This window comes from Tamandua tetradactyla, chromosome 16 (genome assembly GCF_023851605.1).
Source record: "Tamandua tetradactyla isolate mTamTet1 chromosome 16, mTamTet1.pri, whole genome shotgun sequence".
Lineage (NCBI taxonomy): Eukaryota > Metazoa > Chordata > Mammalia > Pilosa > Myrmecophagidae > Tamandua > Tamandua tetradactyla.
Genome location: NC_135342.1, coordinates 9,721,772 through 9,749,318, shown reverse-complemented (window position 1 = coordinate 9,749,318; position 27,547 = coordinate 9,721,772). Strand labels below are relative to the sequence as shown.

Sequence of the window (27,547 nt, the reverse complement as noted above, 5' to 3'; positions counted from 1 at the left end):
AAGGGAGGAGAGATGGAGGGGACGCGCTGAGGGAGGAGGGAGGGCCGAGTGGGAGCGCCCGGCCGGCCCGCCACCTCGCCGGCTCCTCTTTTGTCCCTTCCCTCCTCGCTGCGTCACGCTCCCCGGGCCCGGCCTCCCCCGCCCCGCGCCCTCCCCCGCCCCGCGCCTCCTCCCCGGGGCTGGATGGAATTTTTTCCCCTGGACCGGGGCCAGCTCCGGGGCAGGGGGGAAGCCAGGCCGGACGGGGCTGGGCGGAGGGGAGGGGCCGGGCCGGGGCCCCCCGGGGAGGGGGCTGGTCCGGCGGGCCGCGGCGCGGCGGGGTCCTGGGAGGGAGCGCTCCGGACCGCAGAGCCGGGGAGGCGGCGCAGCCAGAGGGAGTCGCGGGAGGCGGCCAGGAGGATGGCGGGGACGGCCGGGGGAGGCAGCGGAGAGGCCGCGGGGCGGCGGAGGCGGGGAGGAGGATGGGGAGCAGCTGGCGGCGGTGGGGCCCGATCCAACCCGGCCTGGGGGCTGGACCCACCGGGACCCCCTTCCCTCCGACGCGGGAGCGGCTGGAGCGGTGAGTCTGCGGGGGGCGGGGGACTCGGGGCCCGGACTCCGGGGTCCCTGCAGGAGGAGGCGCCCAGGGCCTAGGTGTCTGGGTTCTGGGAGGAGGAGGGGGCTGGGGACCCAGACTCCGGAGTCCTGGAGGGAGGCGGCTGGGAGCTGGATTCCGGGGTCCAGAGGGAGAGGGCTGGGGACACCTCCTGGATTCACGAGGGAGGCCGGAGCTGGGGGACTGCGAGGAATTTGAGGGTGGAGGAGACTGGGGGCCAGGTGCCGGAGCCCCCGGGGGAGGTGGAGGTTAGGCAGTCTGGCAGAGGAAGGGTTAACGTCTGGCTAGAGGGGAGGGGGAGGGGCAGGGATGGGGCTGCGGGGCTTTGAGGGGTCAAGGGTGAGCCGTACCAGTGGGAGGGGGCTGAGGAGCCGTGGGGGGAGGTTGTCTGGGCTGCCAGACAGGCCAGGGTCAGCGGCGGGGGCAGGGGATGTCTGGCGGAGGAGAGGCCCAGCGGCCTGGCTCCCTCGGGGACCCTGGGATCCAGGCCCCCGGCCCCCTCAGGATTCCGAGTCCGAATCGCTTCTCCCAGGACGCAGGGAGGAGCCCCTTCTTCCCTCCGACCTGGAAGTCCACACTCCATCCCCCTCGCCCCCCCAACCCCCAGAATCCGGACCCAAGCAGCGCGAATCCCCAACCCCATTCTCTAGAACTCAAGAGTCGGGGCTCCCAGCATCTTTCCCCCCGCAGAAAGCGGGAGACCGGGGCCCCAGTCCCCTCTTCCCCCGGAACCCAGGAGTCCCTCCCAGCCCCAGCTGGAGTCCAGCCCCACCGGGGTTAAGGAGGCGGGGCAAGCCGGTTGCCATGGTGCCAGACTGTTTGGGTCTGCTCTCTGACCCTTGGGGGCTCCCCAGGGTCTGCAGAGAGGGGGAGGGGGACCCAGACCTGGAGGCAGTCCAGGGCCTACCCCTTCCCCAAAGCCGGCTGCGGGCCCAAGGAGTTCGGGTCTCTACCCAACGCCTCGTCCGGTGACCTTGAACGAGTCCGGACACTTCTCTCTGAGCCTCAGTTTCCCCAAGGAGAAATATGTTGGGGCCGGGGGATGCTCAGGCCCTGCGAATCTCTAGGCTTCTCGGCCTCCCCTTCTCCCCTCACCCCCCTCCTCAGGCCCCAGGCAGCCCCGGGGCATGCTGGGAACCCCGGCCTGGGCTCTGGGCCAGGTTAGTGGGGGGGTGGGGGCAGCCTCCTCCCTTCCCCTTCCTCCCCACCTTGGCTTGACTCTCGTCCCCGCCTTGGGGTCTGGGAGGTTGGGAAGGAGGGAAGGGGTAAGAGCGCTGGGAGCGCGGACCCCGTCTGTGGCCCCCGCCTCCCCCTTTCCATCTCCGCCCCCTTCCCGCCTCTCCTCCCCCCTCCTCAGCAGGTCGCTACCCCAGCCCTGGGCCCCTTCTCGAACCACCCCCACCCCACCCCCAGCTCCAGACCTGGCTCCGAGCTGCGAGGGGGAGGGAGACAGCGAAGGAGAAAGAGAGAGGGAAAGAGGAGGTAGGGAAGGAGAGAAGAAGAAGAGAAGGGAGGGAGAGAGAGAGAGAGGAAGGGGGAGGAGAGGGAGAAGGACAGAGAGAGGGAGGGAGACCTGGGAGGAGGAGAGGCAGGGGAGGAAGGGAAGGAGAAAGGAGAGAGACAGAGACAGGAGAGACAGAGGATAAGAGATGAGGGAGAGGAAGTCAGACAGAGACCAGAGGATGGGGGGAAAAGGTGGGAGAGACAGAAATTAGGGAAGAGACAGAGAGGGTCAAGAGAATGAGAGACAAAGACAAGGGAGGGAGGAGAAAGGGAAGAGGAAATACAGAAGGGGGAAAGAAAGGAAGAAGGGAATGGGAGGGAAAGACCATCTGAGAGTGAGAGAGGAAAGAAAAAGGGATGGGGGGAGATGGATCGAGAAAGACCCTGGGGCAGAGAAAGGGAAGCAGGACACCAGAGTCGAGGAATGCTCAGGGCAGGGCAGGGAGAAATAAACACACGGCGGAGGAGCGGAAACCAGGTAAAACAGAATCGGGGAAGAGGCGGTGAGAGTGGGAAGGCAGGGGAAGAAAGAGAGCAGGAAGAATCCGGAAGGTGGAGCTGGAGCTTGAGACACTGTGAGCAAGAGTGATGGAGCACCAGGCCGAGTGCGGCTGCAGGGTGGGTTCTGGGGTCCCCCTGCACCCCATGGAGGCCTGGCTCCTCCCTCTCACAGGTCTGCCTCTGAGGCTCAGTCGCCACACCTGCAAAGTGGGGGTGCTAATAGCGCCGCCCACCCAGGACCTCTTGGGGTGTCAGGGGACCCGCTGGTACAGTGAGAGCACCCAGGAATCACAGCTGTCCTTACAAATGCTGAGAGGCCAAAGGGAGGGGAGAGGGGCAAGGGGCGCTCAAAGGGTGTGCAGCCCCCGGCTGGTCTGGGGCCTGGCTTGGTCTGGAGACAGGGGAGGTTTTCTCTGGCCTTCCCCAGGGAAGCAGGCCTGGCCCGACTCCTGGGTCTGAGGGATAAGAAGGCTCGGGGGCCTGAATCCCAGTGGTCTTTGGGGGGAGCAAGGGGCTGGGGCGCTGCGGGCATGGACTCCTGGGACTATGATGAAGAAGGGGCTGGGGGCCTGGACTCCTGGGTCTGAGGGAGGAGGGGGCCGGGGGCCCGGACTCCTGGGTCCTGGCACCCACCCGTAGAACCGACCTTGCGGGGCCTTCGCCGCACACAAGCTCGTGTCTGTGGGTCCGTGTCGGGCTCACCATCGCGGCCGGGGCCTCCCCGGCCCTCCCCGGCCCTCCCGGCCCCCGTCTGTCTGTCCACCTGCCGCGCCCCCCGGGCTGAGGTAGGAGGTTGTATAGTTGAGGAGGACACCCAAGGAGATCACTATACGGCCTCCTAGCTTTCCCCAGGCTGCGTCCTGCACGGGACGGGGGCCTGGCCGGGACCCCCGACCCCTGGCTGCCCCACACCGCCGGGGCCCTGGGAGGAGGAGCTGGGCCACCTCCCGTGGCTCCCTGCTTCCCCTCCTCCTCCTCTTCTTAGTCTCTCTGCCATCCAGAAGTTTCTATGCTGCTTTCTCTGTCTCTTCTCTGGACGGCAGGCTCTCTGGCCCTGCCTGCATCTCGCCCTTGCAGTGTTCCGGAGCCCTGGCCACCCTCCCCATAGCTGCCCGCCTCTCGGCTTCTTGTTGCTCTCCTCTCGGCGTCTCTGCCTCTGTCTGCGCTGGCTCCCTGGCAGCCTCCATCTCTGTCCGTGTCCCCATCCCTTAGCCCATGCACCCCCACCCCCTGTCGTGGCCACCCCGCCCTGCACTGCCGGCCTCTGGGTCCCTGAGACCCTTTAACCTGTGAGGGTCTCCAGGGTCACAGGTGAGGTTCTTGGGAGCCTGGCGTCCGGCCCAGCCACAGTCCTGGGGGTTCTGGCCTGACCCCTGACCCCTGACCCCTCAAACCCTTCCTTCCTGGAGGCCCAATGCCTAACCTCTGACCCCACGGCCACTGGCCCCTCCCCTCCCCTCAGTGACCTCACAAAGGTCCCCAGCCTCTCTCTAGGCGCCGAGACCCTGGGCATGGCCCCCCTGCCCCCATCTGTCCTGGCGGCCCTTGTGTTGGCCGCGGGCCCCGCCTGGACCTGCCTGCTTTGCTTCACCACCGACACCGAGCGCCTCCAAGTCTGTGGGACCTTTGCGGGGCCCGAGGGCCCGAGGCTCCAGGAGTGCAGGAAGGCCCTAGTGGCTGCCTTTCGGGGCCTCGAGGAGGCTGAGATCAGTGAGGAGACCCAGCTGTGGCCTCGGGGGCCCTGGAGGGAGGGGCCAGGGTGGGAGTGGCGGGCAGAAGGGCAGAGAGAGAGGCAAAAAGCCAGAAACTCAGAGACAGGTGACAGAGAGAGATGCACACAGAGCGAGATGGGGATGGATCTCCCAGGCTGGGGGTGGTGGACAGAGACTCAGAGAAAGGGAAGATACTGAGTGGGAGGATAGAGAGGGCTGGGGGCGGGGAAGTGGGAGAATGTCCACATCTGGGACACAGGGTTGGGGGAAGCAGCTTCCCCCAAAGCCTTGCCCACCCCCACCCCAGACTATGATGAGAGGAGCCACCTGCATGACATCTTTACCGAGATGGTCCACTCCCTCCAGGAGAAGGCCGAGGCCAATGGTGAGTGGGGCCGGGGTGGTGGCAACGGGACCTCACCCTGGGAAGGGGTGATGCTAAGAAGCTGAGCAAGCAGGACTCCTTGTCGGGGGCGCGGGGGGAGGCGGGGAGAAGGCAGCAGTCAGAGGGCTGTGCAGAAGGCACAAGGCAGATACCACCAGGGTGTGAAGCAGGCAGGACTGGCAGAGCGAGTTGCTCAGTGACAGTGGAGGGGAGGGCCGGGCTGAGGCGGTCCCGGGGCGAGACCGTATGCCTGCAACTCTGGAGGGGACCCACTCGTGTGCAGGGAGGCCTCAAGATGCTGGCACATTGGAGGCCGAGGGGCGGTGCCCACGGTGATTGCACCTTGTCACCATGGTCTCAGGACACACCAATCCCCCAAGAGCAGAAATGTCAGGACTGCCGTCACCGGGGAGAAGGCAGGCATAGCTCTCCATCTGCAGTCACTCCCTTTATGGCCTTGTGTCCAAGATCCCCAAGGAAGGTCCCACCGTGAAGGCTGAGTTTGGAGGGGTGGGTGGGGGTGTCCCTGCAAAGGGAGACCTGGGACCTCTGAGCTGGAAAAGAGGCACGGAGTCCAGGAAACACCCTCTCTCTTTGCCTTAGGCTGTCTTCTCACAGAAGGTTTTGAGAAGAGGGGTGGGGAGGGCTGTGCATGGAGAGACTGGGGCAGGGGTCCAGGCAGGAGAGGAAGGGGCCTGGGCCAGAGCTAGGGCCGTGTGGAGGGAGGGCAGAGCATGGGGGCAGTCCCTGGGGACTGGAAGGAGGCTTAGGGGCTCAGGCCGCATGACTGGGAGGGCAGTAGGGGTGGGGTCATCCCCGAGATGAGGAGCCCAGGAGCAGGAGCAGGAGTGGGGACAGAGGGTGAGCTGGGCTGGGACATGGTGGCTCTGGGCAGCCCAGGGAACATCTAGGAGGCAGCTAGATATGCTGGCCTAGGGTTCAGCTGACAGGTCAGGGAGCTTGAGACTGTCCTGAGGGCACTGAGGAGGTGGAGGAAGGATGGGAGCAAGGAAGGGGCAAGGTCTGCTCTGGGAATGGACAGATCCCTCTGGCGCTGTGTGGGGATGGGTGGGAGGGAGAGACTGGAGGCCGGGAGAAGGCTGGTGCAATACGTTCAACAAATATTTATTGAATGTGCCAGGCACAACACTGGGACACCTGGGAAAATGGAAATGAGGAATGCCCAGGGTAGCCAGAAGATCATTTTAAATAAGGTGGACAGGAAAGGTGCAGATGTGAAGGTATAATTGAGCAAAGACCTTCAAGAGGTGACAGGGAGAACCACACAGATAATTGGAGGCAGAGGAATAAGCCAGTGCAAAGGCCCTGCGGCTGGTGGGACTAAAATAGAGTCAGTCAGGGAAAAAATGATAGGAGATGAAATCAGAGAGGTAGCAAGAGGCTCAGTCCTATAGGACCCTGGGGCTGGGGGTCCTCAACTCCTGGCATGCATCAGAATCTTCAGGGTGGGGGACTTGTTAAAAAGCAGGTTACTACCCCGCTTCCCCACCGAGTTTCTGACCAGGAGGTCTGGGGTATGGTCCCCAAAGTTTACATTTCTAACAAGTTCCCAGGTGATGCTGATGCGACTGATGAGGTCACACTTTGAGACTTGCCCCTGTCGGCCACTCTAAGGACTCTGACTTTGGCCCTTGAGTGAGATGGAGGAGCCACTGGAGGGTTTTGCACAGACAGGGTGTGATTTGGGTTTCAGAGGGATCCCTCTGGCAGCCACATGGGCAAGGGCAGAAGCAAGGAGCCCACTGGTGGTGGCTGGGCCCAGTCAGGGTGGTCTGGGTGGGCCAGGATGTGTTCTGCGTTGAGAGTGGGGCATAAGGATGGAGAAGGAGGAAGAGCACAGTTTTGGCCATGGCCAGCCCATGTACATGGGGGAGACTGTGTCTGCCAGGCAGAGAGTTATTTGTTCGTTATCATCCTCAGCGATCCTCAGATCCCCCAACCAGCTCTGAGGGGGGCATTTAGAGCCCTGTTGTCCCAATGGAGAAGCTAAGGGCTCAGCTGGATGGCAAGGGCAGACTCAGGAGACAATAGGCTGGGCCAGGTGTACATGGGCTGAGGTGGGTGGAAAGAGGTGAGGGAGAGTTGTAGGTCTCTCCTAACTGGGGGGCTGGAGAGACGGGCATGGCGAAATGTTGCTGCCTCTTGGTGGTCCCAGGTGATAACATCTGGGTCTGTAACCTGCGGAATGGGGAGCGTGGCAGAGAGAGGAAGGGAACCTTATTGGCTACATGTGCAGGTGCTGGGTTCGAGTCTAAGCATGTGACCTTGACCAATGTCCCCAACTGTTGTGTACCACAGTTCCCCCGTTCACCACTTGGGAAGGGTACTGTTAGCAGCTGACCCCTCTGGGGCACTTGCTCTGTATCAGGTGCTGTGCTAAACCTTTACAGATGAATTCTGCTGTGAGGCACGTGTGAGCACTGTCTACGTCAAGTGGATTTTAGTCCTTACCCCCATCCCAACCCCATGAGATGGGCACTTTATCGTCCCCATTTTATGAATGAAGAAGCTGATTGAGTCGCTGACAAAGGTCAGATAGGGAGAAGGACATGTGATTGATATCCCAGAAGGAGGGTGAGGTCATGGATGGAAAAGGCAAGAATCAAGCCCAGATGATGGGAACTGGAGCCAGACCCCTGAATAGATATGCAGCCCATTTTGGGAGACTTCAGATCGTCTGCCCCTCCCTCATCACTCACATGGTCTAACCCGTGTCATGTCCCTTGGCCTTTTGGGACATTTCACTCCATCCCTGCTCCCACCATTTATTAGATATAACACTCAGCCACACATGCTGGCTCATTTTAGAATACCCTATACTTGCATTCCCGAGAGTCACTTAGTTTGGCCAATGGGTGACTCCTCTAGCATCCTGGTCCCTCATTTTGAGCTCTCCCCCTCTCTGACCACACCCCCATGGCTATCCTGCCATCTGCAGCCCACACATATGTCCTGTGGCCAAGGAGAGACCTTTAAGTTCCTGAACCCTCAGGCAGAACCCTCTTCTGAGCCTCAGTACCCCCTACTTCCAGCTTATACCCAGTAATCATTCCTTCAGCCAGTCTTTTGCCAATATCCTCGATTCTGCCCCCCCCCTTCTGTATAGTTTTAAGGCTTAGACAAAGTTCTATCTCACCCCACTGGTTTAAACAAGTTAGAAGTTTATTTCTCCCATTTAAAATACATCTTAAGGATAGACACTTAGGGCAGGTATGGCTGCTATATATTTTTAGGGACCCAAGTTCCTTCCAGCTTTCTGTAACATCCTAGGGTATATCCCTGGTCTTCCTGGTCGTAGTGGCTGCTAGAGCTCCAGCCATCACAACCAAGTTTCAGGGAGCAGAATGGAAGAAGGGACCAGTAAGATGGCTACTTCCTGTAATACACATATCTCAATAGCCAGAACTTGGCCACATGACTGCACCTAGTTGCAAGGAAGGCTGGGAAATGTAGTTTGTTAACTGATTTGGCGCTGTCCGCAGCTGAAATGCAGTACTCTGCCACTAAAGAGAAAATGGGTATTTGGAGACAGTTGACAACCCCTGCCTCATTTGTGTTTTCCAAAAACACATCCACTACTAGATCAATCCAGCCATCCACTTTTTCCTGCAAAGTTCCACTGGAAAAAGTCACAAAACCCTACAGTTTGGAGGCCATTCCAGTGATGGAAACACAAATGCATTTGAGAGCCGGCAGGGAACATGAAAGGGAAGGGGAGGAAGAGGAATGAGTAGAACTTGACACTATGGAGAAGTAGGTGTATGCCCTGTTTGACGAGAATGGCTGCTCCCAAGCGCCAGCTAATTTTTGCCTTGTGGATATGAGGTAGCCATGTTACAGCTCTTCTTTTTTTTTAAGAGAAAGCAAATGTATTATGTGACTTTCCCAAATTTTATATATTGGCAACTGCTTCTTACGTTTCTTTTAACACTTTCCAGGCAAAAACCAAACAAACAAACAAAACCACATGCAAGAGATGGAATTGGACCATAGGCCATCAATTATAACCTCTGGTTCCAGTGGATCCTGGAATTCATTCTCCACATATTTATTGAGCCCTTTCTAAGACTTCGGTCCCTTCTCCTGGGTTCTGGGGACATGGCACTAAAGGATATGCTCACTTATAGCTTAGCACAGAGACAGACCTAAGTCATCACCATATATATGAGTATGTGTGATTACAAACGGGAGAGCCGTGAGTGAAATGAATGTGGAACGATGAGAGACAGAAACAGAACTAGATTAGATCTGTGGTGAAGGAGTCCTCTAAGGGGGTGTTCTTTCAAGGTGACACATGAAGGATGAGCAGCAGAAGGGGCAGGATGTACTGGGGACAGAAGCCAGCATGGGTAAAGGCCCTGGGGTACTAGGAACATGGGTATTTTCATATTAGGGGAAATGAAAGGTGGGCAGTATGGATGGAATGGGGGGACTAGGCCAGACCATGGAGGCAGAAGGAAGGAGACTTGGGCATTCAAGATAGGGTGTGAGGAGGAGGAGGAGAAAGGGGACAGAGGATGTAGTGTATTTTAGTAGTGAGGGGCTGGGGAAGGGGCTTGTCTCAGTGATAGTGGGTCCTGTCGAGTGAGGCCAGCCATAGGGGAAGGGAGGATAGAGATAGACAGGAGTGGAAAGGAGGGGGGCAGAGGCTCAGAGAGAGGTCCCCTCCACTCCCCAGTGTCCTTTGAGGCTGCCTTCACCGATGCCGCAGAGAAAATGAGAGAGGCCATAACACAACTTGAAGAAGGTAAGGTAGACTCATCTCCCCCTCTCCCCACAGACACACACAATTAGGAAACTCCACTCCTGAGACCCCAACCCCCTCCCTTCAATCCAAACTCCTGGCCCGATCCGTGAGTCGGTTCTCTTTGTGGACCATCCCTGCCTGAGCCTTCCCGCGCCTGGACGGCTCTGGATGTGGCCCCGCCACTTAGACGAAAAGGCTTCCCGCAGCTGGACCCCTGCCTGGGATGCCCCTGACCCGACAAGCTTGGGCCCCTTTCCTGGATCTCTGGCCTTGCGCACTCTGAAAGGTTTCCCCTGCAAACGGACCCGCCTAGTGAACTACTTCTAGCCGGGCCGCGCCTCCTGCCTAGCTGGGCCTCCTAATTAGGCGCTGTTCCCGCCAAAGATGGCCCTGGACCTGGCTCCGCCCTCAGAGGGGAACGCCGCAGGCCCCGCCCTGCCTCACCCCAGGGAATGAGAGGGAGACCCCCGCCCTTGCTGCAGTCTGGCCCTGCCCCCAGCGAAAAGAGGCAGGCCCCGCCCATGTGGTAGGCCTGACCCTGCGCCAAAGGAAAGTGGGGGGAGGCCCCGCCCCTTGCCGCAGGCCTGGCTCCGCCCAAGGGGAAATGAGGGCGACCTGGCCCCGCCCCTTCGGGAGCGGCACCCGGCCCGCTACCACCCTCTAGCGGAGCTGCAGGTAGGGTCGCTCCTGAGCCTTCCCTGGTGGTAATAACTGTTCTCTCCCTCCGCAGCCCCGGCCTGCGTCCCTCCCTGCGGTAAGGCTCTAATTCAAAGCTCAGTACTGCGGGGTGCGAGAGCATGGGTGGGTTGCAGATCTGAGGGCGGCCAGTAAGATCCCCGGAGAAAGTAAGGAAACCAGCTGTTGCTCAAGTTCAGGGAAGCTCAGGGCCAGAGAGCCCGGGACAAGCAGTGGTGGGAGGGAGCGGTGAGCGCGGCGAAGGTGGTGCCCGGACTAGCCAGTGGCCCCAGGGAAGGAAGATGGGGACAGCCCCTCCCAGACGCAGCGTTCCCACCTCATAGGACTCCAGGAGTCCTCCCGGGTTTTCCGCTGCCGCGGCTGCTATTCCACGGTCTGCGACCTCCCGCTGGACTGCCCAGGTGAGGGGCGGGTCCTGGGTGGAGGAGCCTAGACCACCCGCGGGCGGGGCTAAGCGAGGGGGGCGGGGCTGAGATGACCCGGACCCGTGTGCAGTTCAGGACCTGACGGTGGCTCAGGGAGATCAGGCTCTGTTTTCTTGCGCCGTGAACTTCCAGCTACCTGAGGAGCAGATCACCTATTCCTGGAAGTTCGCGGAAGGAGGGGTGAGTCAGGCCGAGTCAGGGCGGGGCCAGCGTGAGGGTGTAGTGGGCGGGATCTGCTTTAGAAGAAGAGGACGCGCCAAGACTCAGGGCGGGGACTCGGGGGAAGCGCAGTCTACACTCGGGCTTCTTGCCCGGGAGGGACCTGGAAATCGTCGGAGGGCTCAGGGCTGGGTTACGCTTAAGGATTTAGGGAGTAAGGAGGAAAAGGGGCAGCGCTTAGGGCGGGAGAGCCGGTCGGAGGCGCGAGGAGGCGGGGCTCTGGTGGGCCGTCGCGGTTGGGCGTGTCGGAGCTAAGGGCGCGCGACCTGGGCTCCGGCCCGCGGGCTTGGCGGCTTTCTCTCCTCCCGCCGCCTGAGCCCTGGCGTCCCGCAGCTCCGCACCCAGGACCAGTCCTACTTCCGCGAGCTGCGGGGGGCCCGGGGGAACCTGGCGCGAATCCGGCCGACACAGCCCAAGCACCTCGGGACCTTCTCTTGCGAGATCAAGCACGACCTGCGCCCCCTGGCGCGGCTCTACTTCTTCCTCAATGGTTGGGGCGCGGCGGGGCTGCGCGGGCGGGGTGGGGCGGGGTGCGGCGCGCGGCCGGCTGACGTGCGCGCCCCCGCCCCCGCAGTGACGCGCCCGCCCTCGCGCGGAGAGATCGAGCTCCAGGTCTCCTTGCGGGAAGTGCTGAACTGGACCGATAGGGAGGTGGACGTGGCCGAACCCTGGAGGCCGAGCCTGGGCGAGCTCCTGGCCCAGCCCGGGGCGCTGACGCCGACCAACCAGTTCCTGCTCGCGCTCACTGCGGCCTTCCTGTCAGCGAGTCTGACCCTGTTTGGGTGGTGAGTCCCCGAGACCTCGCAGTCCCAGCATTTCCGACCCTCCCGGAGTCCAGGCCCCCGGCCCCTCCTCTCTCACACCCGAGAGTTCAGGCTGTTTTGTTTTTCCTCAAATTCAAGGTCCCAGCCCACCTCCACCTTGGGGATCTAGGCGTTCGGGTCTCCAGGACTCAAATTTCTGGTCCACAATCCCCTCAGCCCCCCTACATACAAACTGACCTCCTTGTTTCCCCAGGATATTGTTTCATTGGTACTTCAGCACCAGCTAACAAAGGTATCTTTTCCTTCTTTGTCCCGCTTTTTTTCCTTAAAATAAAGAATGTTTTGTTTTGTTTTTTTTTTAGCTCCAGCTTCTTTCATTTTTGAAAGTGGTCACTACTAACTCTGGTTGGAGGAGGGCTGGCCCCACAATTACAACAATAGGCCGAGTCTTCACGGCGGGAGGCCAGGGCATAGAGCTTTTAAGTGCAAGTCCAGATCCCTCCCCAGAGGGCTCCAGCAGTATTTCTCACAGTCCCCTTGATGTTCCCACCTGCAGAAGGCAGAGGATGTCCCCAGCAAAGCCTGTTCCTCCCTATGCTTTTATCTCACCATAAAAGGCACCACTGTCCACTCAGCTGCTCAAGGCGGAAACATGAGTCATGTTTAATTCCTCCTCTGTTTCCAGGTCCTGGCTGTTTTAACTCCTTAATATCTCTTGAACCTACCCTCACTTTGTGGTCTGGCCACCATTGTTTCTTGCCTGGCTTGCTGCACCAGCCTCCCCACAGCTGGTGTTAAAAAGCCTTTAACAGCTCCCTGTTGCCATTAGAACAAAATACAAATTCCTTACCAAGGCCCTTGGGAACCCACATGATCTGGCCCCTGCTGACCTGACTTGCCTTACCCCTCTACCCACCCCCACCCCCGTCCCCCCACCATCTTTCTAACCTGAGTTTTGCTGGCCTTCAGTTATGGTTTGCTAATGCTGCTGGAATGCAGTATACCAGAAATGGATTGGCTTTTTCAGAGGAGATTTATTAGTTATAACCTAATTTATAACATTAGGTCCTAAGGCCATGAAAATTTTAAGGCATCAACAAGAGGATACCTTCACTCAAGAAATGCCAATCAGGGTCTGGGGTTTCTCTGTCAAATGGGAAGGCATATGGCAACATCTGCTGGTCCTTCTCTCCTGGGTTGGTTTCAGAATGGCTTTATCAGCTCCTGTGGGTCCTTGCTTAGCATCTCCCAGGGTGTTCTGTTTCTAGGCGCCTGCCCTCTGTGTTGGCTCTCCAAGCATCTGGTTTTCCAAATTCTACCTCTTAAAGGACTCCAGTAAGTGGATTAAGACCCACCTTGAATGGGCGTGGTCACATCTTTATGGAAACAACCTAATCAAAAAGTCTCACCCAACAACAGGTCTACCCCCACAAGACTGGATTAAAAGAACATGGCTTTTCTTGGGTACTTAATATAACCAGCACTCCTTGTATTCACCCTTTTTACCTGTCTGAACTAATGATTTCTCCCCCTTTTTCATCTATTTAACTCAATTATGATTTCCCCTGAGCAGTCATTACATGAATTAACCCATTTAATCATCATGACAACCCTTTGAGGTAATTTATTGGACTGGTTCCACCCTCTCACCCCCTTTGCTACTCTCCAGCCCAGTGACTGCCTTTTTTTTTTTTTTTTTTTGTCCTTTAAACATGCAAGCCTCAGGTCTGTGTCCAGACCTGAGATTGTACTGTTCTCTGTACTTGAAAGGCCCTTTCCCCAGAGCTTCATGAAGCCACCTCCTGTGTTGCCACACAGGTCTCAGTTTAGAGGTAACCTCCACTGACCCTGGGCCCCTTCCTTTGTCTTTATGATGTCACCCTATTTCAACTTCTGCACAGCACTCATCTGAACTAATGTTAATAATATTTTAGTAAAGCTATTTTTATTTGATTTTCGTCTTTCCCCACCTAAAAGATAAGATTCTAGACAGGTCCTCATTCTTTTCCCTGCTGTTATTTCCCTTTGCTCACTCATTCATTCAGCAGATAATTACTTCTTACTCTGTGCCAGGCACTTTCAAGGCTCTGCAGACACAGCCATGAAGAAATCAGAACAGACAAAAATCTGTGCCCTCGTGAAGCTTTGATTGTAGTGACCAGGTAACAAGAAAATTAAGTGAAATATCTATTAAGTAATATAATACAAGCAATAGAGTCTATAAAGCAAAAAAAAAAAAAAAAAACGGCGGGGCAATATTGCAGGAGTGGATGGAAGCAATAAGATCTTGAGAGAAGGCCTCCGTGAGAAAGTGACATTTGAATAAAGACCTGAAGGGATGAAGGTGTGAGCAGCTTGGATAAGAAACAAAGGAAAGAGCCAGCAGCAGAGGCTCTGAGGCAGGCCCTTGTGTGGGAGGACTAACAGGAGGCTGGTGTAACGAGCAGGGCTGTAGGAAATAAGTTGGCTGAGAGGTGAGAGGACATGGGGCCCGATCATGCAGGATCCTGGCCCCTGGAAGGCCTGTGGATTTTTTTTCTACATGAGATGAGAGCCAAGGGCAGATTTTGAGCCAAGGAGGGTCATAATCTGATTTCAGTTTCTACAGAATCCCTCTGGCTACTGTGTGGATCATAGACGAGGGCTGGTGTGTGTGTGGTTAGGGGAGGTAGACAAGGTGGAAGCGGGAATCATTGTGCAGAAATCAGGTGCTATGGTAATCCAGGCACCAGGTAGTGGTAATCCAGGCAACAGATAAAGCTCGGGGACAATGGTGACAGTGGAGGTGAGGAGTTTGTTCTGAAGGTAGAGCCAATGGGATTTGCTGATGGACAGGAATGTTGGCTATGAGAAAGAAAACAGTCACATGTAATTACAGTAGTGCATCCAGCAGAACTTTCTGCAGTGCTGAATGTGTTCTTTCTCCGCATGGCCCACATGCACTGCGGCCAGTGCAACTGAGGAATTGAATTTATAATTTGATATAGTTTTAATTCATTTAAACAGTCTGTGCTCGATGACAGCAGAAGTAAGCGAGGCATGGGCCCTATACTTAACCATGGGTCACACTGCCAGTTTGAAACTGTTGTGTACCCCAGAAAAGCCACGTTCTTTAATTGTCATTCACTATTAGTGGGTGGGGTCTTTCTGACTAAGTTGTTTCCATGGAGATGTGACCTACCCAGTTGTCACATCTGGGTGGGACCTGTTGATTAAGTGGCTTCCAAGGAGATGTGTCTCCACCTATTCAAGGTGGAGTTGCTTACTGGAGTCCTTTAAGAAGCAACCATTTTGGAAGAAAGCTTCAGAGCCCACACAGCCAGAGACCTTTGGAGATGTAGCAGGAAAACACCTCCAGGGAAGGCGTTTTGAAAGGAAAAGCCAGGAGAGAAAGCTCCAGACGTGGCCATGTACCTTTCCAGCTGACAGAAACCCTGAACATCATCAGCCCTTTCTTTGGCATTAAGGTATCTTTCTCTCGATGCCTTTGGGCGTTTCTGTGGCTTTAGAACTGTAAATTTGCAACTTAATAAATTCCCTTTTTGAAAACCATTCCACTTCTGGTATATTGCATTCTGGCAACATTTAGCAAACTAATAACACACTCTAACTTGGTTTACTTAACTAGGAACTCCTTGAAAGCAGGAGCTGACCCTCAGTCTTTTCTGTGTTTGCAAACCTGGCCAAGTGTCCAGAATTCAGTAGGTACTTGGTGAGTGATTGACTGAAGCAAAGAATGAATGGATGAAAAAGACTGAGTATCCCCACATAGTATTCCAGTTCCCTGAGCCGTTGAAAGGATGGAGTTGTGTTTCCTGAGGAGAGGGGACTGTCAGAGGAGCAGGTGTGGTAGGGATTGAGGGGAGGAAGGTGAGTTGTGTCTGAGTATGGGGTTCCTTTTCTGGGGGTGCACCAAGTGTTCTAAAATTATGATAATGGTTGCATAACTGTATAAACTTACTAAAAACTATTGAATTGCACACTTTAAATGGATGAATTTTATGATATGTGAATGATAGGGCAGTAAAGCTGTTTAAAAAGAATGAGAGAAAAGAAGTTAGAGACACAGATGGGGCTCCAGGAGAAAGAGGGAAGTGGGACTATGGCTCCACGGAAAACTGGGAAAGTAATAACGTGTCTGGACGCTAATGGGAAGACCCAGGAGGGAGAGAACTAATGATGGAGGCCCCAGGGGAAGAACTCCAAGGGAGGTCTTGGAGGAGTTGGGAGGGTTGGGGCCTAGGGCCCAAGTGGAAGGGGGGACATTAGCTCGGAGCGCTGAGGGATCATCGTGGAAAGCAGTATGGGTGGGCAGAGATGCAGGTGAGTGGACGACGTGGAGGTAGGATCTCTTGAAAGTTTTGTGGCCTCTAATTTCTCAGTGAGATAGGAAGCAAGCTGGAAGAGAGGTTGGGGTTTAGGAGAGAAGGTATAAGGTTGCTTTCTAAAAAGTAGACGAGTGAATGGGCTAGGAAAACAGGCACCATCCATGGTGTGTAACAATGTCGAGTACTTAGTAGGTGCCCCATAAATACCTGTAAGTGAAAAGCCCAGTTCTCACTTGCACAACAAACCTGACCCATGGGATTAATTAATATTCCCAGTTTCCTGAGAGGGAACTGAGGCTCTGACATAGGGTGTCTACCAGATTCAGCTAGCACCCAGTCTGAGCCAAGAGTCCCAAATTCTCACCAGTACAGACCCCTTAGTTCTCAAAAAAAAAAGGCTCAAAAGAAAATAAATAAAACTCTTTATTACATCCTGATCCCACAGTGCAAATGGAGATTAAATAACAGGGACAAAATAGGGGCCAGGACAGCATGTGAGGACCCCTCTTCTGTGTGCCCCCGCAAAAAAAGACACACCCTGATCAATAAATACCCCTCCCCAAGGACCGAGAGGTCCCAGCCCAACAGAGTCCAGACGCGAGAATCGTTGGGGCCACCTTCCCATTTCACAGAGGAGGGAGAGAACCCCTAAGGCCCAGAGAAACCCTGCGCTTGCTTGCGGCTCCTCCCCGCAGGTGCCCCACCGGTCCCGGGACTCACACCTGGACACGGTAGCCCCCTGACCGCCGCCGGCACAGCCTCCGCACGCCCACCCAGTACAGCGCCAGCATCACGGCCCAGTAGGCCGCGTAGGCGCAGGCCCCGGCGGCCAGGTGCTCGGCCTCGGCGGCGCGCGACGGGTTGCTCCAATCGGCCGCGGCCTCGCTCACTACGCTGCGCACCAGGCCCCCGAGCAGGAGCAAGGCCCAGAGGGCCAGCGGCAGCACAGGGACATAGTTGGCGGCCAGCCGGCGGCGGCCCGAGGTGCCCCAGCCGCTCTGGTTCATGGTGGCCAGCGCCAGGAACTTGGCGGGCAGGAGGCCGCCCATGTAGAGGGGCGCGTAGAGCGACAGCAGCACCATGCGCGGGCAGCCCCGCAGCCAGGCCGCGAAGGCCGCCTTGGCCAGCGCCACGCCCTGCACGCACAGCAGCACCCAGAGCAGCGCCCACGGGCGGCCGGCGTAGAAGAGTCGCAGCACCGTGGCCGCCACGAAGAAGGGGAAGAGGCCGGAGACCACCGCCTCGTAGGTCATCCAGGCGTGGTGCCGGTGCCACCAGAGCGCGTTGTACAGCCACTCGCGGAAGTAGGACTTGGACCAGCGTGTCTGCTGGCTCAGCCAGCGCAGGAAGGACGACGGCGTCTCCGAGTAGCAGCGGGAGCGGGGTGTGTACCTGGGCGGCCGCAGAGGCGGGGTGGGAGTCAGCATCCTCTCCTGGAAGCCAGGAGAGGATTCCCGAGGCAGAAATGGCCGCTGTGGGATCTGGACAAGTTTCTTAACATCTCTGGGCCTCAGTGTTCCCCAAGGGGCAATGGGGGCAGCACTGGTACCCACCTAACAGGGATATTGTGAGGAGTGAGTGAGGATAGATGGCCAGGGCCTAAGCCTCGTGTACAGGGCTGCTGTAGCTGCTGTTTTTATATGACTAATACTATTACTATTTCCATTACTAATAGGATTCCTATTACAGATACTGTTACTAATACTGCCACTACTATATCACTAATGCTATTACTGGCAGGTTCCATGGTGAGGAATCCAAGAGGCACGGCTCCTGCCTGGATGGGGCTTCTTGGGCCACCTCTCAGGGCCCCCCTCCTGCCGCCATGGCACGTGAGGACTCAATCACGCCAGGCCGGGATCCCTTCCATGGAAAGCCATGAGAGTGGCCTCCTGCTGTCAGTTTGTGGGGAGAGATGGAGCTCTCCTTTCCTCTTGCATCACTTGTGAGGGCCTACACGCCCAGAATCAATCCCTTTCACAACTTGCCCTGCTTCCCTGCTGGTCTAAACCAAGCCCTGGAGGGATACATTGCTTCCTCAGTGGCCTCCCTGCTTTTGTCCTAGAACCCCGCACCCCACCCCCACCCAGTCATAGTCTCTTCTCAAATCCGCAGCCAGAGGAAAGAGGGAGCCTTTTAGGGCAGGCGCCACTGCTCACCCAAGGCCCTCTCCCGGCTCCTGTGACTTAGTCCAGTTCTTCCCATGCCTACAAACCTTGTGTGAGAGGACCCTGGGTCAGTTCTCTGCATCTTCTCCTAACACTCTGCCCACTGCTCACTCCAGCCATCCCATTCTCAGCCTCAATTCTGATCCTACCCCAGGCACCCCAGCTGACATTTCATTCCCTACCCCGAAACTTCTGATTCCCCCTCATTATCTTCTACTTATTTATTGTATTTGTTCTCTGCCTCCTTCAATTAATGTAAGCATGAATTTGGGTCTCTTTTGTTTACTGCTACATTCCCCCCCACCCCCCCACCCCCCAGCACTTAAAATGCTGTAGACACTTCCTGAATGTCTTTGAGTGAATGGGCCTGAGGGTCCCTTGTTATAGTCCAAATTCTCTCAAAGCAGACCAGTCTCTCACCGGTCTCCCTTTGTAAACTTGCTGTCCCCTGAACTTCCCTTGGTCTAGCACCTGTTCCCCCAAATACTCATTGAATCACATCTCTTCTCCTGAAGTTCTTGCTAGAGTTTAGGTGCTCCCCTCCTCTCACTTCATTTCTTCTCACTGGCTCTCTCACTGGTTAAATCCTGCCCTCTCCATTTACCTCTTGCCCTGCCCAGGCCACTGGGGATACTCTCTGTTGCTCTGGTACCATGGTAGCGCCAGCTCACCCCATCTCACGTATGCTCTAGGAGGAATCCCTCCCCCTCCCCTTGCCTTACTAGGTAGGGGCCCCTGGGTCATAAGGTACACTTCAGTGCTTCCTCTGCCCCTTCCTCCCCTGATGTCTCACTTGGTAGGGTCCACTGATACACCGCAAATGCTTCTCTGCCCCTTATGGTGCCTTCCACTCTGCCCAAAGGTCTCACTTGGTAGACCTTGTCCCAAAGTTACTTTGGGTTTGAAGAATTCCCAACATCCCAAATCCAGTCTTCCCTGGGATACCCTCTGGCCTCAGCACACACCAGACCACCTCGTCCCCTCAGCTTACTTGGTGGCATAGCCCATGCTGAGCATGCGGTTGGTGAGGTGCCGGTCGTCCCCAAAGGTGCAGTGGGTGCCCAGGAACTTCTGGTTGTACCAGGCCTCGAGGAACTGCTGTAGGAGGCTGTTCCGGTATAGGCCTAGGTGGGGTGGGGAGTGCTGGGGCTCAGCCTCTGCCATCACCAACAGCTTCCCCAATCCTATTTCCAACCCCACCCCATCTCCAATTCCAACCCCATCCCTAACCATCTCAATCCCACCCCACTTTCAAGACCTATCTCAACGACAATCCTAGCCCCAATCCTGTTTTCAACCCCATTCCAGCCTCATCTCAAACTTGCCCTGTTCCTGACCCCACACTCACTCCATCGTCAGTCCCCCAACCCCATCTTCCATCTGCCACATTCATTCCCAGCCATGTCCCCAACTCATCCCTCTTCAAAAATGCATCTCCACCTCCAGCATTGTCTTTGACCCTAACCCCATCCCATTCCCTTTCCCGGCCCCACTCCAGTCCCAGGCCAAATACCATCCCCATCTGCAACTTCCAATTTTATCCCCACCCCCAATTTCTACCCAAGCCCCATCCTTGTCCCCATTCTTGACCATATCCCCAGACCTCTCCTGCTCCCCTTCCCCCTCTTTGCCCCATCCATGGTTTTCTTGAGCCCTGCTCCTGCTCACCGAGTGGGCCACTGATACAGGACACACAGTGGAAGTAGCTCTGACAAGCCCGCTCTACGTTGAAGGCCACCCAGTACCGCAGACTGCTCAGGAAGCTGACCCAGGAGTCCAAGGGGTTAAGGATCCGCACGTCCCCACCAACAGCCCCCACACGGGGATCGGCATCCAGCACCCGCACCAGCTCCAGTAGGGCCATGGGGTCCAGCCTTGTGTCCGAGTCACAGACCTGCAGGGTCAAAGCGTCCAGGATCAGGCCAGGCCCCTGAGTAGGGTTGGTGCCTGGGGAGAGTAAGGGTCCTCCTCACGTGGTAGGGAGGACCCAGGCACTCTGCAACCAACTCGAACGTGACGTTGACATTTTTTAGTAATATCCAATGCCTAACAGCATCTTGACATGACCCCCAAGACCCACACCTTGTATAATCCCCTCCCCTTGAAGATACATGAGACCTGTGACTTGCTTCTAACCAACAGAACGTGGCAAAAGTGGTGGGATGTGATTCCCATGATTGTGTTATTTTATATGACAAAGGTGAAGGGATTTTGCAGATGTCATTGAATTCCCTGTTCTGCTGTCTTTAAATTATCCTGAGTGGGCCTGAACTAATCAAGTGGGCCCTTTAGCAGAGAGTCTACTAGAGACTGTTGCTGATCTTGAAGAGGCAAGCTACCATGAATTCTGTGGCTGCCAGAAAATGAGTTCTGCCAGCAAACACATGAGCTTGGAAGCAGAGCCCTGAGCCTCAGATGAGACCCAGCGCCAGCTAACAACCTGCTTACAGAGGACCCAGTTAAGCTGTGCCCAGACCCATGGGGGCTGTAAGATAATAAATGTGCCTTGTTTCAAGGCACCAGATGTGTGGCAATTTGTTATGCAGCAATAGAAAATTAATATCACCTATTAATGAATGACTCTCTGAGTTGAATGGGTGAATGAATCACCAAATGACCAAATGAATCTATATTGAATAGGTGGCTAGATACAGGAATGAATGAGTGAATGAACAACAAAAAATTAAACGAATAAAGGAAAGAATGAAGGAAGGAAGCTTTACGTTGAAGGGATGACTGAAGGAATAAATAAGTGAAGGAATGAGTCTCTACATTGAATGGATGGAGAGATGAGTGAGTGAGCGAGTGAAGGAAGGACTCAACATTGAATGGATGAATGAATGAGTGAGGGAAGGAGCTAGACATGGAATGGATGGATGAGTGAATAAATGAGCAAACGAATGTCTGCATAGGATGGATGGATGCATGGATGGATGGACGCATGGATGGATGGACGCATGGATGGATGGACGCATGGATGGATGGATGAGCGAGCGAGGCAAAGAAGCTGGATACTGAATGGAGGAATGGGTGGAGACGGGAAGGGAAGGAACTAATGGATCTCTACACTGAGCCCAAGTCCCTAGAGACGGGGATGGGGGCGGGGGGGCCTGGGACGTCGCTGCCCGCTCACCTGCACGTAGTCCACCGAGTCGCCGAGCGCCTTGAAGGCAGTGTACATGACCTCGCGCTTGCCGCCCCAGCGCTGGGCCACGCACACGCACCTGCGCGTCCGCACCAGCGCCTCCACCGCCAGGCGCCCGGGATCCTCCGCCTCCACCTCGCGGTAGGCGCCCGCCGCGCCCGCCGCGCCCGCCGTCGCCGGCTCCCAGGGCTGGTGGTAGTTGCCGTCCCACACGTAGGTGGCGGGGTCCTCGTCGGCGAAGACCTCGCGGAACATGTCGACCATGTAGAGGTCCTCGGCGCGGTGGCCGTCCACCACCATGAGCACGCGGAGGCGCGCGCGCGGGTAGCACAGGGCGCGGACGGACGCCAGGCACTGGCGCAGGTACCCGGGGTCCTCCTGGTACGCCGAGATGGTCAGCGCCACGCTGCGCGCCCTGGCCGCGTCCGGGCTCCCCCGCGCCGCCGCCGCCGCCACCCGCCGGTGCTCCAGGTACGCGAAGAGGCTCTGCGCCACCAGGTGCGCCGAGAGGAAGGCCCCGTAGAGGCCGAAGGCCAGGAGGCCGTAGCGATCGGAGGCCAGCGGCATCCCGGCGGCGTAGGCCCAGGTCATGAGACCCACGATGAGCAGGGCGAAGGCGATGGTTCCCAGGCGCCGGGCCAGGCCCGCGCAGCGGCGGCTGGCGGGGCTGGGCTTGGGCGCGTCCTGCCGGGAGGGGAGAGAAGGAATGGGAAGAGGCCTGAGTCCCCTCTGCCCGGCAGCCCGCCGAGGTTTTTCCCCAGGCCGGGGGGAGGATATCCCCACGGGGGAAGAGAAGCCCGCCCCCCCGCCTCGGGCCCCGCAAAGCTGTTTTCCCCCATGGAAATGATCTTGGCACGCGGTGTATCTAGGCTGCATACCAGAGTATATTGATTCTAATACGGTTTTTCTATATTTTCAACATCTCTGAAATTGCCATGAGGCTTGCATTCACTTGAGCTGTCACCTTTTAATTGATAGAGTTCCTCCCCCACCCCCACCCCTTGCTCAGGTGTGCATAAAAGAATGGTTCCTTTCACAATCAAAATCTTCTTGGCGTTGAGACAATAAAAATCTTTTTAGGAAGCTGACTCAGGCATCCGGGAATAGAATCCCCACCTGCCCCCAACATCCCTCCAAGAGGGGCCCCGTCATACAATTCGGTATGTACCAGGTGCTACGCTAACTTTTTCTAGGAACCAATCTATTTCAAGCCTCACAACAGCCCCAAGAGCTAAGCACCCTTATTATCATCCCCATTTTACAGAGGGAGCAACTGAGGCACCCAGAGGTGAACCAGGATCCCCAGCGTCCCATCTGGGGAGCAAAAAGCAGGAGTTTGAAACCACAGAGTCCAGTCACTAAACCACAGCCTTACTTCCTGGCTCTACTCTTCAGGAGGACAGACTGTTTCCTGTCTCCATAGGGATTAGAAAAAGTAAGACTTAACTAATGACAAAGGGAGGCTTGCCCAAAGTCAGGCAGCTCACTTCCGCCTGTCTTCCCAGCTTCCAAAAGCCGCGGCAGGGCTCTCCTCATCCCCTGCCCAACTTCCCCACCCGGCCAGGTGTCCAGCAGGTGTTGCTGAAAGAGCCCAAAAATCCGATGCCAGACACTGCACTACCATAACCCAGGGAGGTAGGTGCTTTTACTTCCTCCATGACAGATGAGGAAACTGAGGCATAGGCAGGTGAACTGTCTTGCCCAAGGCCACTCAGATATTAAGCAGAGAAGTTAGAGCCCGGCACCCAGGTATGCTAACCTGCCTCCAGTTATGTCTTTATGTCACCAGTTCCCACCTCACATGCTTCTGGTGAGTTACGATCAAATATGTCATCAGTTGACCCATGTGGCCCCTCAGCCCTTGAACAGAGGCCAAGATGAGTGAGGAATTGAATTTTTAATTTTAATTAAAATTTAAAACTTGACAGTTCAGTCACTGGAAAACCTTTACATATGTGTGGAACTATCTCGGGGTGTGCGAAGCTCCTTTATCAGCTGTAAATTTTGTAAAATCGATAATCGATTATTTCCGGTGAAAATAAAGCATCTGAATTGACAGGTGCTGCAAATACACACTGGATTGCAAAGATTTAGTAAGAAGAGAAGGAAGTAAATATCTCATTACTATTGTCACACTGATTACATTTTGAAATAACATATATATTTTTATACAGCCCATGAGTCGAATCTGGCCTTTTCATTTTGTATGGCCCTCAAGCTAAACGTATCTTTTACTTGTTTACATGGTTGAAGACAAAAAAAAATCAGAAGTTGATATTTTGTAACACATGAAATGCAAATTTCAGCCTTCTTTTAATAGTTTTATTGGAACACAGCCACACCCGTTCGTTTACATTGTCTGTAGCTGTTTTTGTGCTACAGCATCAAGGTTCTGCATATTTCCTCTCTGGACTTTTATAGAAAAAGACTGCCAACCCCTGATACATTGGGTTAATAAAATCTGTTATTAAAATGAACTTTATTTGTTGTTATTAATGTGGTTACTAGAAAATTCTAATTAAAAATGTGACTCAATTATGTTTCTGCTGATGTGCTGAGGTGGAGTCTCAGCCTCTTAGAGCATGGCCAGGCACAAGTAATTGCTCAATATCAACATTTATTATTTCTTCTAGACTCTTCCTTCACTGTCCTGTTGCCCCAAACCCCGCCCCGCCTGAGTTTCTGGAGGTGGCGCCGTTCACACTGGAGATAGGCTGCGATGGATGGGGAAGCAGAGGGGGGCAGCGCGGGTGAACACCTTTATCAGCCGTGGACCCATACACCCACCCAAACTTGGGACACAGACTCACGCGACAAGTGACAGTGTGTGGCCACTCGGGCAAACACCTGTGTTCTAAAAGATCAACAACAGACGCTCACACTGAGGCAGGACCTACTGCCCCTCCTCCTCATCCCCAGCCACAAAGGTGAACCAGCTGACAACACTGAGCAGAGATGTTCAGTGCAAGAAACACCCAAACACCCACCTGGGGGTCTGGGACCACAGGACAGACAAGGAGGGTTTGAGAAGAACTAGTAACAGTTCAGATGAGGGTGAACCATATGAAATTGCCATTTGTGCAGGTGGGAAGGGGTAGAAGGTCTGCGATTTCATTTGGTTCGGTTTACTATTTATGGGACACATAAAATACAAATGTGGACCCACTCGTGGCAGCAAACAGCTCGCTCTTTCGCTCCCCTGCACTCCGGCACATGCATGTGCACGGATCTCCAGGCAGGACGTGCCACATCTATTGCTCCTGCACTCGGGCTGGTCCCCCCCCCCCCCCCCCCCGTTCCGATGCTCAGCCTCAAATGCTCACTGACCCATGCACGTGAGTGGGTGCACGTGGGCACGTGAGATCGCACACACGTGGGTTCAACCACGGACACACAGGTGTGAGCAGTGTGATCGCATGGGCCAAAGTCACACACACGCATACACGCATGCACACACACACCCCGCCCCCACATACACACAAACATTCCTAACACACTCGTGGATACACTCGCATACACACACTCACACTCACCCATACACACCTGTCTCATGGCTGCGGGGCCGCTGGCTGTCTCCTCCCGGGCTTGCTCGGGGCTCTCTCTGCGGCCCAACACTGGTGGGGGGGTCATTTGAAGAGCAGCGCGGGCGGGGGCGGGCAGGGGCGGGCGGGGGCTGACGTCAGGCCTGAGCGGGCCCAGGGGCTCTGAGGTCACAGCCTGGCCCGGCAGCTCCACCCGCTTCCCGCCATCCCCCCACCCTCTGCGGGGCGGCCTCCCTCCCCAGGCCCCCAGCTCAGCCCTTCCCTCTCCTCCTGTCTCGCTCTCCATCTCTCTCCTTCCCCCCTGCTCCTTCTCCCCTGCTCCCCCAGTCCCCCCATTGCAGCCCCCTCTCTCCTGCCACGCGCCTCTCCTCCAGATTTTCTGCCACTCCGCAGGCATCCTTTTTCTAGATCCCCCTCATCTCTCTTATCCTCATGCCTGTATTTTCTTTCCACTCCTTTCTCTCCAGCTCCATATTTCTCCCAGCTTCTCTTTCCCAGCCTTCCTTCCCCTGCATTTCTTCTCCCCGCTCCTTTTCTACCCTGCTCTTTCCCCGTTTCTGTATTTCTCCCCATCTTTCCTTCTTCCCATCTCTGTCTTTCTCTCCCCATTCCCCCCCCCTTTCTCTCTCTCCTTCCCCCATCCCCAGCTCCCCCCCCTCCCCCCGTAACCCCGCAGGCTCCCCCTCCTTCCCCTAGAATCGGTCTTTGGGTTGGGTCCCCCAGGGACTTGTCTCAGCAACTGGTGGCCGGAATAAAATGCACACACGTGTGTTTGTGGGTGTGACTGAGGGTGCGCTGGCTTGTGAGGCATGGCTGTCTGGGACTGGAACTGTGAGTGAACGTCTGCCTGTCCGTCCAGCGCCTAATTGGCCTGGGTCTGTGTGCCTGGGGCGGGGGCCTCGGGGGTGAGCTCAGAGAGAGCTGGTGGCCAGCTGCCCCCAGGGACAGTGAGCCAGAGCAGAGGTGGGGGCGTCCTCTCTTGCAGGTGGCAGAGGTGGGGAACCCGGCGGTCTGAGCCCCCAGCCCCTGAGGGCCAGAAGGCTCAGTGATAGATGTTATTTCCATGCCCTTTTCTTGTGTGCGATTTGTAAAAAATCTCTGTATCTAACTCCGTTTTGCTCTCTGTCCTTCTAACTGTGGACTGATCATGTCTGTCTGTCTGTCTCTGCCTCACTCTGTGTCGGTGCCTGTTTCCCTTTGTCCCTTCAACACATACTTTATCTCTGTACTTTCTCGTCTCTCTGAGTCTTTATCATTTTGTCTGTGTTTTCCTCCCTTTGTTTTTGTCTGTCTGTCCTTCCGTCTGTCTGTGTGCTTTTGTTTCTCTGTGTCTATGTCTCTCTGCCCCCCCCCAATCCCCCTGCATCTATCTCTGTCTTATCTCTGGGTCTGGGTCTGTCTCTGAATTTTTGACTCTCCATCTCCCTGACTTCCTTACCCAGTTCCCCCCTCTCTTTCTCTCCCAGATTTTCGCATCCCGTGTCGCTCCCTCTTTCTCTCTTGATCTCAGCCTCTGCATGTGTCTGTGTGTCTCTGACTCCATCTGTCTGGGGCTGTCTCTTTCTCTCCTGCTCGTGTTTCTCTGCCTTTATCTCTCTGTCTTTGTACATTTCTCTCTGTCTTCTTCTTTCTGTATCTCTGGATCCCTGTCTCTGTCTCTCTTTGTTCTCTGTCTCCCAGCTTTTGTTTCTCTATTTACCTGTCTCTGGTCCCCTGTGCCTGACTCTCCTTTTCCTCTTTTTTTTTTGTCCTTCTCTGTCTCTTTCTTTGCTGTCCTACCACAATATCTCTGTCTAACTCTTTCCAGGGCTCTGTCTCTGTGTTTCCCTGCCTGTCTCTCCTTCGCTGTCTCCCCCTGTACCCCGCTCTGTTCTCTATCGGAGCCCCTGTCCCTGCCCGCCTGGCGTTGCTCTCCCCTGCGAGACGGAGCCCTCACACCCTGGCTTTCCCCCAGGGGCAGGTCAGGCCTGTGCTGGACCGGATGTGGGGAGCAGGCCCTTTCTGGGGGCAGCCAGGGGCACCCCCCCCTCCAGGGTGGGTCGGACCATCCCTGACGCGGCTGCCGGGAGCCGGGGGCCGCCCGGTGTCTGGCCGTGTCAGGGTGATGGATCCGCGGTGGGAGCTGAGCCCAGGGCAGGAGGGAGGATGAGTCCTCCAACCCGGGGGGCGGAGGGGGGGGCGGGGGGAGCAGCCCAGGCTCCACCCAGAAGCCGGGCATTTGCCTGGCCTGGGTGGAGCAGCTGTATAAAACCAGATGTTTCTAAAACCAGAGTGTGGGCAAGGGCCGAGGGACCGGGATGCTGCTCTCTGATGGTTTCTTCCTCCAGGAGTCTGGTCCTGGCCCCACCGTCCCCCAGGACCCAGGAATCCAGGTCCCTAGTCTCTCCCCCCTCAGACCCAGGGGTCCAGGCCCCCAACCCTTCCTCCCCCAACCCAGGGGTCCAGGCCCCATAATCCCTTGCAAGAAGGGACAACCAATTCAGGCCAGAAGCTGGGGACTTCCAGCTGAAGGCAGGGACTGTCTGAGCTCTCCTGCGCCTCCAACAGCCTCTCCCCCAGGCCCCTGCCCTATAGTGGCACCTGACATCCAGTTCCCACCCTAGCGCATTGTGGCCTTCCCAAGATTTCAATCAGCGTCAGAAAACCTCAGGGCATGTTTGACAGACACGGGGACAGAATGGAGGGGACACAGCCAGGCGGGAACGGAGGCAAGGCAGACGGAAGGTGCTCCTTGAACTGACGCGTCCGGAGCCCCCACGGGACCAGGCCCTGGGCTGGCCTGGGTGGTGCTGGGCA

The 27,547-nt window shown here is 56.3% G+C and overlaps 2 protein-coding genes across 2 annotated transcripts; one reads left to right on the top strand and one right to left on the bottom strand.

Annotated features, from left to right (window-relative positions):
- The first annotated feature begins 511 nt into the window (after positions 1-511).
- SPACA6 (sperm acrosome associated 6) lies at positions 512-11,927 on the top strand. The gene is made up of 9 exons (XM_077130895.1): positions 512-4,309; positions 4,619-4,696; positions 9,396-9,464; positions 10,195-10,218; positions 10,484-10,561; positions 10,656-10,765; positions 11,138-11,294; positions 11,379-11,589; positions 11,822-11,927. Exons 1-9 carry the CDS (start codon positions 4,111-4,113, stop codon positions 11,853-11,855), a joined length of 960 nt encoding a protein of 319 aa, XP_076987010.1. The 5' UTR covers positions 512-4,110; the 3' UTR covers positions 11,856-11,927.
- A 4,026-nt stretch (positions 11,928-15,953) lies between these two features.
- HAS1 (hyaluronan synthase 1) lies at positions 15,954-21,800 on the bottom strand. Its single transcript, XM_077130894.1, has 4 exons — positions 21,198-21,800; positions 19,733-19,958; positions 19,056-19,188; positions 15,954-17,288 (listed from the first exon to the last, which is right to left on the bottom strand). The coding sequence occupies exons 1-4, from the start codon at positions 21,798-21,800 to the stop codon at positions 16,613-16,615; spliced, it is 1,638 nt and encodes a 545-aa protein (XP_076987009.1). The 3' UTR covers positions 15,954-16,612.
- Between the last annotated feature and the right edge of the window lie 5,747 nt (positions 21,801-27,547).